The sequence below is a fragment of the Rosa rugosa genome, chromosome 3 (assembly GCF_958449725.1).
Source record: "Rosa rugosa chromosome 3, drRosRugo1.1, whole genome shotgun sequence".
In the NCBI taxonomy this organism is placed as follows: domain Eukaryota; kingdom Viridiplantae; phylum Streptophyta; class Magnoliopsida; order Rosales; family Rosaceae; genus Rosa; species Rosa rugosa.
The window spans coordinates 14,698,208-14,714,297 of NC_084822.1; the positions used below are offsets into that span (position 1 = coordinate 14,698,208).

The 16,090-nt window shown below is 37.8% G+C and overlaps 2 protein-coding genes and 1 pseudogene across 7 annotated transcripts; 2 read left to right on the forward strand and 1 right to left on the reverse strand.

The window, feature by feature from the left end:
- Window positions 1-88: 88 nt before the first annotated feature.
- On the forward strand, window positions 89-1,771 carry LOC133736282 (wall-associated receptor kinase 4-like; annotated as a pseudogene).
- Window positions 1,772-2,861: 1,090 nt separating this feature from the next.
- On the reverse strand, window positions 2,862-9,683 carry LOC133736281 (anthranilate phosphoribosyltransferase, chloroplastic-like). Of its 6 annotated transcripts, none has more exons than XM_062163734.1 (14): window positions 9,525-9,683; window positions 9,310-9,431; window positions 8,969-9,076; window positions 8,100-8,196; window positions 6,590-6,775; window positions 6,352-6,495; window positions 4,806-4,967; window positions 4,627-4,710; window positions 4,097-4,285; window positions 3,880-3,970; window positions 3,667-3,726; window positions 3,422-3,540; window positions 3,210-3,344; window positions 2,862-3,119 (listed from the first exon to the last, which is right to left on the reverse strand). In XM_062163734.1, the coding sequence occupies exons 4-14, from the start codon at window positions 8,109-8,111 to the stop codon at window positions 3,090-3,092; spliced, it is 1,212 nt and encodes a 403-aa protein (XP_062019718.1). In that variant the 5' UTR covers window positions 8,112-8,196; window positions 8,969-9,076; window positions 9,310-9,431; window positions 9,525-9,683; the 3' UTR covers window positions 2,862-3,089. The 6 variants fall into 6 exon arrangements, with proteins under 6 accessions (XP_062019718.1, XP_062019716.1, XP_062019713.1 ...); XM_062163732.1 differs by having other exon boundaries at window positions 8,958-9,076; XM_062163729.1 differs by having other exon boundaries at window positions 6,590-6,840; window positions 8,958-9,076.
- A 7-nt stretch (window positions 9,684-9,690) lies between these two features.
- LOC133737293 (uncharacterized) lies at window positions 9,691-15,282 on the forward strand. Its single transcript, XM_062164887.1, has 8 exons — window positions 9,691-9,700; window positions 11,476-12,113; window positions 12,226-12,360; window positions 12,569-13,890; window positions 14,182-14,368; window positions 14,456-14,683; window positions 14,772-15,004; window positions 15,088-15,282. Exons 1-8 carry the CDS (start codon window positions 9,691-9,693, stop codon window positions 15,251-15,253), a joined length of 2,919 nt encoding a protein of 972 aa, XP_062020871.1. The 3' UTR covers window positions 15,254-15,282.
- Window positions 15,283-16,090: the final 808 nt, after the last annotated feature.

Sequence of the window (16,090 nt, forward strand, 5' to 3'; positions counted from 1 at the left end):
ACCCATAAACAATTCACGAAGATTCTCAATACTGCATAAAGTCCCCCAAATCATGCCCACTAGCTAGTCCAAGCAAAGTATCATTGCATTTTTTTCACTCCCACATCTCAGTTATCTCACCATCCCTTTCCTCTCACACACAGAATCACAAACCAGTTCTGTCAAACTCTCTCATTTACATCCATGACTACTACTGCTATGCTCATTCTGAGCTTCCTCCATCTTGTAATTTCAGTACTAATTCCATCAACTTCAGGCAACACATGTAGATCCTACTGTGGAAACATAACCATAGACTACCCCTTTGCCATCCATCCCGGGTGTGGCCACCCGGGTTTTCGAGACCTCCTGTACTGCATCAACGATGTTCTTATGTTCCACATTAGCTCAGGATCCTACAGGGTTCTGGAGATAGACTATGCTTACCAAGCCCTCACTCTACATGACCCTCACATGTCAACTTGTGACACCATTGTGCTAGGTGCAAAGGGTAACGGCTTCGCAGTGGAGCAATGGCGGGCGCCGTACATGAATCCGTCCGCCGACAATGTCTTCATGCTGATAGGCTGCTCAGCTCAGTTGCCACTCTTCCAAGGCTTCCCAGGAAAGCACTTGCCATGTAGAAACGTTTCGGGAATGAGCTGTGAGGTGGTTGCCCTGCTTGGGACCTTCTGGGCCATAGAATGGTGGGCTCCAAGTTCGGGTCAGGCCCACCCGAGTGTTGTGCTGTGCCTTTTGAATCTATCAAGTCAGTTAACCTCAGTAAGCTTCAGTGTGAAGGATACAGCTAGGCCTGGCAATTCAGCCCATGACCCGTTAACCGCCCGTTAAAAACCCATTTATTTCCGCCCGATAACTTAACATGTTAATGGGCTGCCAACCCGTTAACAACCCATTAATTAACGGGCGGAAACGGGCAGCCCGACGGAACCATATAATCCGACTAAAAAGAAAAAAAAACCCTCTCTCTCATTCACACAACGTCACACTACTTTCGCATCGCTCAGTCCCGATCTGATCGCTGCACTCTCCAGCGCCTTCGCCGGCCGACTGCTCCGGCCTTTTCATCTTTCCGATCTCCGCCTCTCTCATATCTCTCAGGTACCTTTCTTCTTCTAGTGCATGACTTCGATTTCTTTTTCAGCTATTCTTAATCAGTTTAGGGATTTTGATGTAAAATTTGGGGTTGATCCTTTGATTTGATGTAAAATTTGGGGTTTTGATGATAAAGTTTATATTTTGATTCATGGTAGTCGAATTGATCTGATAGTAGATGGGTTTGAGGATTTGAGCAGATTTCTTCGATGGGGTTTCTTGATTATCGAAAGACGAAAGGGTGGTTTTTGATCTCTGACATTCTCTTGTGCTATTATTGTTGTTGTAGTCTCAATGTGCATTCATGATTGGATGATTGATACGAGTGCTAAATTTGTGCATGCTTTGCAGGAGCTGGGCTTAGATGGGAGAGTTTGAGGTAGTCAAACAAGATTCAGAATCTAACTAGGTGGTTTGGTTCAATATTGGCATCTTGAGCTTACAGGGGTTTTGCATCTTGAAGGATCTGTGAAAACCACCAAATTGAAGCTTACCTGGCTGCCTGCAATAGATGAACTGGTTAAGATCTCGTTGATGGAGTTTGATTATCTCGTTGATCCAGTGCCCTTTTTCTCATTCAATTTTGTATAGTAAAAAATTTGATCATCCTTTATCTTTCTTATGGATGGTTTGTATTGAGTTGCTATTGAGAAAATATCTCCCTTATTTTTTGCCATTACAGCCTCGAAGGAAATTATAGAACTGCTTCAAAATGATGAGGATTTAAAAAAAAAAATTAATGGGTAATGGGTTGGAAAAGGATTTTTAAAAAAAAAATTAAAAAAAATGAGTAATTGATTAGAAAAGAATTTAAAAATGAAAAAAAAAAAAAAAAAAACCTTAGCGGTCTTAACGGGTTCCAACAGGTAACCCGCGAACCCGTTGGGCTCAACCCGTTATAACCCGTTATCTTAACGGGCTATAACGGGTTAAGCCCGTTAAGACCGCCAACCCGTTAAGTCCGCCCGTAACCCGCCCATGACCGCCCAATTGCCAGGCCTAGATACAACAGCGCTTACAATCTTGCACCATTGAGGCTTGATGGGGCTAATGGATGGTCTTATGGGATCCATGTGAAGTATTCTGTTCAAGAAAATGATGAGTTCTGTAGGGCGTGTGAGGCTACCGGCGGCACTTGCGAGTATGGTACCGATGGCATTAGGCAATTATGCATGTGTGGGAGCACAAATTCGACATCAAACTGCGACTCTGGTTAGACATCATTTACTTCATTGTCCACGTTCATTACATTTTATTTTGTCTATAGAGTAATGCTAGCTCGTGTCAAAAATATGACATGTTTTGTTGTTAGATTACAAATTAGTAAACATAATCTAGTGATATGCAAACTGTCTCACGATAAACGATCTTTCGGGTGATGTGCAGTGAAATCATCATCAGGAAGAACATACTCAAACGGAAACACAGTCACAGGTACCTTCTTAATTTTAGCTCTTGTGGTTTCAAAAATGTGTTTCATCAGGAGATCTAACATTTTGATTTCTGATTTGGCAACTTGTTTGTAGGATTACTGATGTGTTTGCTAGCTTGGATTGCAATTTAGTTCTTTCACTATTCTAGATATGGATTGCAGTATCAGCATCGGTGAGGCTTTATATCATGATGTAAATGCCAGGGTTACTCATATGTTGGACTGAGAGAGTTGTAAACATATTTTTGAGACTTATGCTTTCATATATAAATATATAATTGTTCCTCATAATTGAAAGAGAAAGCCACTTGATATTGGAGTTGACAGAGGGAGATCTCTAAGTCCACAACTATTTTATTTTCATTGAAACATACATGAGTTCTAAGATACAGAACTGCCTTATCTGCCCTATCAAGTGAAAATCTAAAACACAGTACAACAAAATTATAAGATTTAGTCGCCTTATTTTGTTCTCTCAATTTTGTCTCAAAGTTCATTGGCTCTACCATGGCTTTCATCTTGAAAACTTGAAACTTGATATCCAAAAGTTCCTGAAGCATCCTTAATAAATAACTGTATCTTTCCTCATTGTCTGCAATCATTAAATAAAACGGATTAAATGAAATAACATTTTCAATCATGTACTTAAGGTGTAGGCATGTAGCTAGATCACTTCACTTACATTCGAGAGAGATACGCATTGATCAAGCGTCTTGATAGCTTTTCCTGAAAGTTGTGTCTCACGAGCCAAAGAAACTCCTTCAGCCAAAGTGTTTACACGGCCGCTGACTAAAAGAGCTGCTGCTGCATTTAGGATCTAGCCAAAGTTGACAATGAATAGATGTCTCAAACATAAGAAGCAATGACATTGATATATTGCTCAAGGAATCTTACAAACGCATCTGCCATGGAACCTTTCTCTCCTGATAATACGCGCTTTAATGCCTCAGCGTTATACTCTGGATCTCCACCTCGCAAATCATCTATAGTGCATCGAGGAATTCCAAAGTCCACTGTAATATAAAAATTTTGATTTTATTAGAATGAAGATGATAACATAAACTTTAAGGATAATGAAACTATTCAAATTTCCCAAAGCATAAAGAATTTAATGGTTGAGAACTAGAGGCAATTCTCACATGGATCAAAGGAGAACTTCTCAATCTTATTAGGAGTCACATTAAGGATATGTCCAGGTCCTATATTCAAATCAATTACACAAAAGTTAGGATTTACATTTTGGTGCAAACAGAGATGCTAAGAAAGAACTATGAGTTATACGACAGTAGAACGCAAACAATTGTCTTGGAATTGCCAAATAATCATAATCTCATGTAAAAGATAGAGTTTACCAAGGGGACTCATTTCGTCCAAGCCCTTCGAGTGAACAACCAATGCTCTCTTCATGCCAAAGCTTTGTAATGCTTTAGCCATCTTTAGGACCTATCCAATTAAGAAATGAATCAAATGGATATGAAAATAGTTAATTATAGAGGAAAGTCCGAATTTTAACAATATGTACATTGTTTTTATAAGGTTTAATGCATTCTAGTTCTATGGAACACTTACTAATTCTTCCTTGTATACACCAACAACAGCAAAAGGAACTCTAGCTGGATTCAACATAGGTCCCAAAATGTTGAATACAGTCTTTACTTTTAGCTTTTTCCTTACAGGACGAACGACATTCATTGCTGGATGATACTTTGGTGCCATCATAAAACCAAACCCTACTTCATTAACACATCTCGCGACCCCCTATTTAAACAAAAAACAACATAAGAAACCGCACGAGCATATGCATAAACTGTTAGCATCTGAACTCTTTTGCGTTTATTCTCACAAAGAAAAACACTAAAGTTGCACATTTTAAACTTTATATTTTGGATATTCTTGATGGAATTAGATAAGTTAAATTCCGATCTATTCATGTCAATATCTTGCAGCTATTAAACTAAACAACTATTGCAACCAATAGGATTTGAATAGGCCTTGTTTATGGCATTCAACCGGATCTCCCTGGAGAAGAAGATGCAAACTAACTAGACTCTACTGTACCATCAATCCATCTTTTTAAAACAAATGTTAGAAGAACCAACCTCAGGGTCCAAGTCAATTATCATTCCCAAAGCTTCCAATACATCTGCACTTCCACATGCAGAGGAACTTGAACGATTACCTTGCTGAAATACAGACAATTATCTATCCATTATCCATAGTTCAAGAAAAGAAGTTCAGCAAAAATAGCAACGCTAGTGTCAATGAAGATGGATATTACCTTTGCAACTTTTGCACCACAAGCTGCAGCAAGTATTGAAGCCCCGGTTGAAATGTTTACTGTGTTTGCTCCGTCACCACCAGTTCCAACAATGTCAACTGCGTCATCCAAGCCCTCAATCTTCAAACTGTGCTTTATCATTGCCTTTGCTAATCCCACAATCTATTCAATCATAAAAAGTGATAAACAAATTATAGACAAAACAAATATAAAGGAACATTTTAATCAGAAAAATAGAGTAGCAGCCACAGACAACAGTACAGAGACAAACAAGAAAATAAACTAGTCAAACAAGAGGAAAAACAACAGAATCTAGAAGCACGCTTTAACTCAACCACCACACACACAGAGCAACAGAACAGGAAACTAATAACATGGGACAATTCGCTCACCAAATAATATTACATGTCCATGTGCCATTATCATGCACCCTCAAAACAGACCAAAAGAATACAAGTTGTCACACAGTGAAGAATCATTTATATTTGAGGAGGCTTAATATTCAACATATTTAATCACCATTTTGCTGAATGTGTAGCATGTAATCCTTTATATCATATCTTCCTTCAAATTTAACAAGGTAACCCCTTTGATCAGCTCCCACCGTTCACTTAAGAATCAGGTCTATGAAGTGGATCGCCCATACATCATTAAGTAAATATATGGTTCTTTCTATAGTAGAGAGACAGGATAGAGATGAGTGGCATATATAGGCCAATTGAAGGAACCTGTTTGTACCTGAAAGTCTATTTCGCGCAGAAAACTGCCATACATAACAAGTAATAACACTATGATCACTCTATCCCAGCATGAACACATGACCAGTGATGTAGATGCACACAAGGAATACAATCCCCAACATACAGCCAAGAACACTGATAAAAAAGCATAAGCGTGCCTATCCTTCACATATACTGCCAAGACTCATACTGCACAGTACTATGCATTCACAAGTGAAAGTATCTCAAAGTGTCTACACCAATCTAGAATTCTCTATAGCTTGTATAAATATATGTAACTATTCATTGTAATTTGAGTCAATTCAATACAATACAATTTCTCTATCAATTTACCTTTCCAGCTCTAGCTCTGTTTCTTTAACAAGCTATTACAAACTTTAATGGCTACTTTGGAGCAGGTATTCTCAGTCCCCAGTTTATTCAGGGGACCTCTACAAAATATTAATGCCACAGCACACTTCAGTTTTCCTGATTTTAAGCAACATTATAAACCACAACATCATCTTTATTAAGAACAGAAACTTAATGTAATCTAAAGTGAATTGACACTCACTCAATTTCATGAATAAAATGACTAGCTCTAGTATTAAAACTAATCCAGCATCTAAGTTGCCTTCCAAATTCAAATGTCAAAGCTAACCGATTTCACATATCGAGAGGAACAAATAGCCTTCCATGACTGCTTTCAGAAGTCACAAACAAGAGTAATAGAGAATGCTGACCACATAAAAATACAATTTACAGAACATGATCCAACTCACAATGCTACTTCTTTCTAAAGTTCTTATCTTTAAGAGATTACTTACTTCTTCATAAGTCTCTCCTTTGGCTCTCAACAACACAAGAAAGGCGCTAATCAAAGCCTCATTAGCATCACTCAGCAAGAACTCCAATGAAGCTTTGGCTTCGGACTCCGACAAATCCACCTTATCAATCAAGGACTCAATCAACTACAAAACACAACAACAACAACAAATCTCTCACAAACCCAATTGTGTTTCATTCACCGCCAAAAAAAAAAAAAAAAAAAAATCCAATTGGTACCTCATTGAAGGAAGTAAATGGTGGGTTTGATCTCTCAGAAACAGTGGACTGTGCACTCTGCACAGCACTGCAAAGCGTGGATGGGCTTGTTTGCTTTGCATTGGGAAACAGAGCTGCGCAGCAGGCGCTGTTAAACTTGACCTTAGTGCGGTGAGTCAATGAAGCAAGAGTGGTAAGTGAGTGAAGCTGCGTTGACACTGCCATGGTGAGTTATCTCAATTTTGCTGCAATTTCTAGCCGCAAACCCAGAACTGTATAACACCCAGTTGCTAATGAGAACTCCCCATTATAGGCCAAGACAAGTTTCAGAGAAATCTGCTCTAAAGCCAGAGTCTTTGGCTTCCTTTCTCAAAGACCCAAGTCTGGGGAGATATTATATATAGGTTATACTAGCAGAGTATCCCGCGCGATGCCGCGGGTTTATTTATATGCTGCGGTACCTCTAATCCAACCAATATTTGTTGTCAAAAAAAAAATGTTACTATGGTAAAATTATGAAACTTTTCATTCAATTTGTAAAGTAAAGAACTTTCACTCTCAAATTTTAATATAGGGCCATAAGTCAGCTAGTTCTTGTTTTGTGTGTGTGTGTGTGTTTCCGCATTCAAGTATAAAATGAAATAGGAACCACAAAAAGAAAAAGAAAAAGAAAAAAAAATGATGTAGAAGCCAAGATTACTAAATTAATGTAACTGATTGTACTGAAAATGTATACATAAGTAACTATACATAGTAAAAGCAAAGCTCCAGCCTAAGGTTTCTTCGATTTCCTTCTCGTACCAGCAGCTCTTCTAGTAACCATTCACAACATTTCCATTTCCATTCACATTGGCATTGCCATTGGAATAAGAAATGTCACTCATTTTCTTATAACTTCAAAATAGAAAAGATCAGTGTCTCTTAATTTACTATCTCAGAAAACCAGTTACGAATTTATTGCAATACCAAAAAAAAAAAAAAAAAACAAAAAAACAAAACAAAACAAAAATTGAAATCAGATGAATGAATGGGATGAGCTTACAATGCCAATGCAAGATATATTTGGAAACCTATACAAAATGCAAAATGTATTTAACTCAATCCTAAATAATTAGTTTAAGCTAGGTCACTGGTATACATGATACATCATCTTAAGCAATAACTGAGTATGACAAACAGTTATATTGAGATAGTGCTATAGGCAAAAGTGAATGAAAAAAATGAATTTCGTATCTGAGTCGATATTCATTGAACTCAAACATTTAAACAAAAAAACATTACTGAAATGAAAGCTAAAACATTCTGAGCTTGGTTTGAATTTCTTGTTAAGGCAACTCATGAGTCCTTTACGATTCAAATGTCACAGAAGGTCAGAAAATCAAGTGACTAATTCATGTCAACATTCATTGCTGAGGATGATATCTATTGCCTAAACCTCAAACTATCATTGATTAACACTATTGATACGATTAATATGTTGTAGAGTACAAACAAATAGAAATGTTATAAATTCATGAATAAAAGCCTTTACCTGTAGCTTCATTTATCTTTGACAGTGAACAGATGAAGCTATTGTTTGATTTTTTTCCTCTTGCTCAGTGATTTCCAGTTGTGAAACAGAGCTGATGCTGCACAAAGTAATTTTGAAAATGAAATTAGTTGCATTATGTGAGTAGAAATTCTTGATAATAGCATTAATTTGCTATACAGTGTCAACAAATGTAAATATCAGAATTCTTTGATGATTAAATTGATAGGCGAATAGCAGAACGCATGAATATGATAATGATGTACTTGAGCAAGAAGGAAGTTCAAAGTATGAAAGCAGGAAACAGTGGGTTCGAAAACATGATGTAGTTGAGCAAGAAATGAAGATCTTTTTCATGAATATAAATTATTGGTTTTATCAGAAAAGAATTAAAATCAAGTTGTCAACTGTTTAACAAAAAGAAGCCAAACAACCGAACCAACTTGAAACAATATAGAAAAAATAATAATGAATGCAAACAGAACCAGTAACTGATCTAAAACTTTAGTGTTTATAAGGATAGTGCCTAAAGTAATCAATCCACAAACAGAAAACGGAAAGGACTAAATCTAATCGGTCACAACAATTACAATAGTGCACAGCCTTCACCATTTTTCACTATCTCCTCTCTGGCACTTAAATTTAGTTGGCGATTGCCCAAAAGACAAATAAATTGAAGAGAATGGGTCTCATCAGTAGAGTTTTTGTGTGTAAACTCTGCATTTCTTTTAGCAGAGAATATCTAACTTGACCTCATCAAAATAAGACAGAAACACTAATCTTATTCTACCAATCTTTTTCTGGCAACTCATTCAATCAACTCAGCCAATAACAGCAAAAGACCTTTGATCAAAATCTTACAAAATCTGTCCAAAATCTGCAAGCAATCTGATGCCACCCAAATCAAAAGCCTTGAACTTGGTTTTTCCAATGCTTAACTTCTCAGATGTCAGATACTGGGTTGGTGCTGAAACTAATCTCTGCAATCAATACCCAGAATTAGAAAATCAAATACTCGTCTTAAGCCCAATTCCTATTCAATCATTCTCAGAGTGAAGCTCAAATCTTTTAATCAATTCTATGCTTATGGTTGAACACAACACAGAAATTGTATAACAACTCTCAAAATTGTTCACTTACCTAGCAATCAAACAGATCCCATATTGAAATCGAAACCAGAATTTCAATCAAAATCGAAATTACCTGAACTTACCCCAAAAACTAAGTATCGATCACAACCATATACCCAAATCCCTCATCTTCTCCTTGGCTCAAAACGCAGAGTTATCCAAAACGCAGGTCCTCTTCCTCCTCACAGCAAAACCGAACAATACCCTTACAAAATCGAAACCCAATTCAATTCAAAACCAACCACGGCAAAAAACCTCAATCAAAACTATAAACCAAAGACACGAATAAAAAACCAACCCAAAAGGTAGACGGCAGAACTATCCAAGACGCAGATCTTCTTCCTCCTCACAGAAAAACGGAATCTCCACTCTCTCTAGCTCTCTTTCGCTATCTCTCTCTCTCTCTGTTTCGACTGCTTTCTCCAGAAACCACGAACGAACTCGACTTGACCATAGAACGAACGATGGCATCCCGTAAATGAGAGAAACAGAAGGGTAAAACCGCCACTTCACGTATGAACAGTTGAATGAACAGTTGAATGAACAGTCAAGATTATTCGGCTTTAGATTATAGTATAATAATAAGGATTTTTTTTTTTAATTTTTTTTTAGGGATAATGATAAAAAAGGTCATTTTGAAGTGCCTTATTATAATTCAAACAGCACAAATGTCCCTATGATAATTAAGGTCACCTGTTCAGGTTCTACCACTGTACTTCAATTTAATTACAAAACTGCCACCGTCAGTTTTCTCTAGCGGTTTGTAAGAGGTAGACTAAAACGGCACTATTGTTTCGTCTTCTCCACATTACTTCGGAAATTCAAACCTCAAAAAACCGCTCAAACCTACTCCGAAATAGAGAAATATTAATCTCCGGCGGCCACATTCTTAGACACATACCTTCTCCGACGACTGTTTTGCTCAACGGTGAAGCAACGCCGACTCTGAAAAGTACTTCACAGAAAAAGCCCCAAATTTTAGGGATTTGAAGAATTGCAGAACTCGAATCGTCTACCTCGACCGGGTAATCTTTCAGCCTTGATTCTCAGAAACTTCTCTTACTTAATTTCGAGTCATTGATATAGTATTTAGTTTTGGAATTATAAGTCGAATATGATATAATTATTTCTGCATTTGATTCTGAAACAAAACAATTCGATTCCAAGTTTTGGTTTGAGTGAAGATTTAAAGCTTTTTTGAGTGGAGATGATCAATGACTGTCTTCAAATTTTAGTTTGATGCTGTAACATAGCCAGTGACATAGGCTACTGACTGGGTATCATTTGATTTTGGAGGGGCTCTGTTTCCATTTTGGTGTGATTTGATACAGAGACATGGACAGTAACATAACAATTTATATGGAGATAATGACTGTGTGTCATGCTGTTTAGGCTTTAGGCTTTACTTGAATGGAAATTCTGCTAGTGCAAATACATATTTTATAGGCTCAGATAATGAAACTGGCCAGTGAGGTCACTGGCCAGGTCGCTAGACAAGTCAAAGGCCAGATAAGTCACTGGAAAAGGCCAACTCATTGGCAACGTGTGTTAAACTCCTGTCAATGATCATGTAACTGATCATGTAACTGGCCATGTAACTGGCCATGTAACTTACAATGCATGCAACTTATCATGTAACTGGTCATGTAACTGACGTTGTAACTTACAACATATGTAACTGGCCAAGTAACTGATCATGTAACTGACGTTGTCATTGAAATGAGCTGTAACTGACCATGTAACTTGCAATATATGTATCTGGCCAAGTAACTGACTACGTAACTGATTATGTAACTGCAAACTCAATGCTAACCTTCTTATTTTTTCAACAGAATTTAAACATCAGAAAATGGCAAGAACAAAAAGAAAAGAAAGGGAACCAAGCGATGATGACGAAGACTACCAAGAGGTGGAATCAGAAGATGAAGAACACGATCGAACGATACACAGAAAGAAGAATTCGAAGAAGAGCTTGAAGAAATCAAAAAAAAGGAGACAGGAAGAAATAGAAGAAGAAGAAGAAGAAGAACCATCACTGAAGCAGATTCTCAAGAAGAGCTTAAAATCAAAAAAAAAAAGACAGGAAGAAACAGAAGAAGAAGAAGAAAAAGTAGAACAATCACCAAACAAGGGTTCCTCTTTGGTGCTATTTCAAAAAACTGAAGCAGCACCAAAGAGGAAGAGAAATGTGAAACCAGGACATGTGCAGTACAGGTGCACATTAATAAGTTTCTTGAACACAATTAAAGATAACAAGAAGAATCTCAGTGCAAGAACACTAGATTTGCTCAGGCAGTCACCATTTGGAAATATTGTCGATGCATTCCATGGTGGCTACATAGAGGAGAAGTCAGCCAAGAAATCTGATGATTTCATTACACTCCTCCTGCAGGCCTACGACCATGAAACTGACCTCTTCTTCTTTGGAAAGAAGAAATTCAGGATCTCGACAAGAGATATTTCAAAGATCCTAGGAATGCCAGAAAAAGGTGACTTGGTCCCAAAGACTTCTGAGGGTGCATATCAGTCCGACTTTGTCCAGCAGTTTTTTTCAAACACAGCGAGAATTAACAAGAAAGCCGTGGAGAAAGCTCTGCAAGATGCGCTGAAAGACAATCCAACAACAGAGGATGGGATTGAGAAGAAGGACAAAAATGTGGCAAGATTAATCTTGCTGGACTTGTCCATCAAGTTTCTGTTCCCAAACGCAGGAGGAACAATTTCATGGGACTACGTCAAAGCCTGCGAAAATTTGGATAAGATCGGATCTTATGACTGGGCAAGGGAAGTTGGAAGCTTCTTAAAAAAGTCTATAAAGACTTTGAAAAAGAAAAAGGAGTCAAGCAGCCCATATGGTAATACGGGGGGCTGCGTTCTGATAATACTGGTAAGTTACTGTCAGACTGAGATGTAACTGGTCAAGTCACTAATCAAGACAAACTGCATGTCACTCGTCAAGTCACTATGACTAATTTTTTTTTGTTTTTTTGTGCAAGCAGTACTGGTTCTGTCAAAAGACTGGAAAAATCAACCCAATATCTGGAAGGGAGAACGAAGATCATGGGATGAGAAAATGGGACATCCAGAAGCTGATACAGAATTGGACAAGTTTTAACAGCTTGAAAAAACTAGAGGTATTTTCTTCTCTGTCAAAGTAGTTGTCACTGGCCAAGTAACTGGCCAAGTAACTATCTTGGTTAAAAGTCACCGATTAAGTCACTATCACACTGCATGTCAATGGCCAATTCACACTTCATGTCACTGGCCTTCATAACTGTTGTAAACATGTCATTGCTCATGTCACATAGCATGTCACTGACATATTGAATATGTTTCTTTCAGAAAATCTTTGAAAACCTGAAGGAGGATAGAGAGGAATCAGAATCCGAGGAAGAGGAGAATAGATCAGATGAAGCAAAGACAGTTCCGGAAAGAGAGGAAAAAGGAACTGATGATCAGAATTGTGAAAACAAAGAAGATAACCTACAAGTTGAGGTGGCTGAACAGGAAACAACTTCAGAAAAAAACAAGTGGGAGAAAGAGCTTCAGAAAAAGGAGGAGGAGATAAGATATATCACTGTGGAGAAAGATAATTTGAAGACAAAACTGAACGAAAAGGAACAGGAACTGAGGAAAATCACGGAGGAAATGATGAATCTGGAGGAACGAAATGCTACACTTGTGACCGACAATTTCTGCCTTGCATCATCGGTGAAGGAGTTAGAGATAAAATTGAAGGAATTGGAGCAAATGTTGAGCCAAAAGACTCACACCTCAACAGCAGCTCAGCAGCACAACTCCCCACCACCTACCTCTGCAGAAGAAAAAAATGAATCAAATGGAGCTGCATCTAAGGCTGCTGAAAACGCAGAAAATAAAGATCAATCGACTGTTGAGGAAGCTCAGTCCCATGGCATCTGCACAGTCGAAGAATGTGCAGCAGCAGCAGCAGCTCAATCTCCACCTCACTGCACAGTGCAAGAAGAAACTCAATCGACAACTCCATCGCAAAAGGACTCACTGTTCCAGAGCCCCACAGTCTGCATGCTCACAGTCGAAGAAATGGAAAAACAAGCTGACATGTTTCAGATAGTAAAAAGTCCTGTAGCTGCGCGTGGCCTTCCACTTTGTACGTTGAGCCCAGAGAAAGAGGAGAAGACACCAGAGGAGAACAAAACAGGAGAGTTAACAATGCGCCTTACAGAGCAACATTCTGGTGAAACTGTATCATCAATGGGTCTCTACTCTTACGTTGTGAGATTAAAGAATAGGAGAAGAATACAGAAAAAGGACAACATTTACTGGTGGGGGGATGTGAAAGCAAAACGAAAGAAGAAAGCAAAGGAGATTGAACAGAGATTGAAAGAGGCTGAAAAGAAAGAAAAAGAAGAAAAAGAAAAGGAGATGAAGGCCTCACTGCCAGATGCTGAACGTAAAAGGCTAGAACAGATGGTAGCACAACAGAAGTTGGACGATGTACCAGAGGATGTTCGGGAAGCAATAAGACAGATGGACGCTGCAGAAAATGCACAAATCAATAAAGAGCAAGAAGAGAAGCAGCTACCTCCTGAGGTCGTAGACTGGGAGGAGAGCAAAGTATACAAATTTATGGACCAGGACACCAAGAGGAGAGTCCAGAAATACTGGCAAAATGCACCATCAGGGTAATACTTTAATTAAGTCAAAATTCTATTTTAAACTTATTGTCACTGGCCAAGTAACTGTTTATGTAACTATCAAAGTAACTGGCCAAGACGAAAGTTCTATTTTAAACTTATTGTCACTGGCCAAGTCACTGTCCATGTAACTAACAAAGTAACTGGCCAAGTAAATCGCTGGCCAAGTCACTGTCCATGTAACTGTGGAAGTCACTGGCCAGGCCAAGTCATTGGACATGTGATTGTTAAATAAACGACATCACTATCTATGTTACTTACACTATTCATTCTTTGCAGAGTATACTTCTGGGATGGAAGACAGTATGGAGCACAAGTTTCAAGACAGGATTTAAAAGACATGATCATGGACGAACCGATAGCAAGCAATTGCATCGAATGTTATGGAATTCTCTTGACTGATCAGCTGTTGGAGAAAGAATCACAAGGATTGGATGTCCCAACTTTTATGAATCCCTTGTGCTGGGTAAGTAGTGGAACGATTATCAATCTACAATCAAAGCAAATGATTCTTAATTGATAATAACTTGTCTTCTTTTTTTCTTACAAACAGAATTCTGCAGAAAATTTGACGGTGTATTATGTACATCTGTACCTATGCGAACCACTGTTCCAGAATCTGGCAAGATCCAACTATATATTGTTCCCAATCTCACATGAATCAGGATTTCATCATACACTGCTCATTTTTGACAAGGAATTAAAGAACTGGTACCACTGTGATTCAAAAAGACCGAAAAAATCATCAACTGGAAAATCCTTTAAAAATGTACAAAAAATGGTATGGAACACTTTCGTCATACTAATTTCATATATTTAATTTAAGCAGAAAGCATATTATTGATTATGTTGCGATGTTGGAAATGCAGGTTGACATGGTAGAACTTTGGATGACAGCAGTAAAAGAACAAGCCGATGACATGCTGGAACAGGGATGCAGAATGAAATTTGATGAAAAGAACAGTTCAGAAGAAGAACTGAAAATGATGGAAGTTCCATTGACTGAAACCGAGAGAGAAAGCATAAAGTGGATCAAGAATAACTATAAAACAAAAATGGCAGTGACAGAACTCAAAGACAGCCCTCAGCAAGGAGAAGATTCGTAAGTACACAGCTCTTTAAAAATGTCAATATAATCATTATAAAGTTCAAATTCATTTACTTCAATTTTTATATGATGAACAGATTGGATTGCGGACTTTTTGTAATGTACACAATGGAGACAATTTCGAAAAAAGGGAGAGTTCCAAAGAAGCTCACAAAGGATGATATTTTGAAGTTTAGAGCTCATGTTGTAAAGTCATTTGCAGAAAGTAGGCACAGCTGGAACTCAACACATGAAGAATCGTAGAAATTTGTTTAGGGAATAGGATAGGTTATATAGTTTTTCCGAATTGATTCATCATATATATCCATTCATTTGTTCAATCGGGATTTCAATTTTTTAATATTTTCTTGCAGATATTGCTTCAGTATATAAAAGTTTGTTTGATATGATCTTCTGAAACGAATTCATGTACTTAGGTACCTTTTAAAGTAAGTAACTGGCTAAGTTACAGAGACACTGAATGTCACTGGAAATGGCAACCTGTATGTCATAGACCAAGTCACTGGTCAAGTCACTGTACGTCTCAAGTAACTGGCAAAGTCACTGACAACGTAACTGCCCAAGTAACTAGCCTAGACACTAAACGAGTCAATCAATAAGTCTACAGATCTTATAGCAAGACACTGAACAAGTAATCAGCCATGATTTGGCAAAAATAATTGTAAAAGGTAATGTCATGAGCCAATACATAAAGCAAGTAACTGTAAAAAAATTCATGTCCTTATGTAGCCTATAAAGTAATTGGCCAAGTCACTGGCAAAGTAACTGTAAAAAAACTTCATGTCCTTATGCACCCTATAAAGTAACTGGCCAAGTCACTGGCAAAGTAACTGACAAAGTCACTCACTAGCAAAAGACAAGACATTACCAAACTGATCTTTTTATTTTTAAATGCAGCGTGCCGCTGCACCGCAACTGCAGCGTTCCGCTGCACAACAACAAACAAAGTTTAAGTTTCAATTAAAAATCTGTAAAAGATAATGTCATGAACCAATACATAAAGCAAGTAACTGTAAAAAAAATTCATGTCCTTATGTACCCTATAAAGTAACTGGCCAAGTCACTGGCAAAGTAACTGTA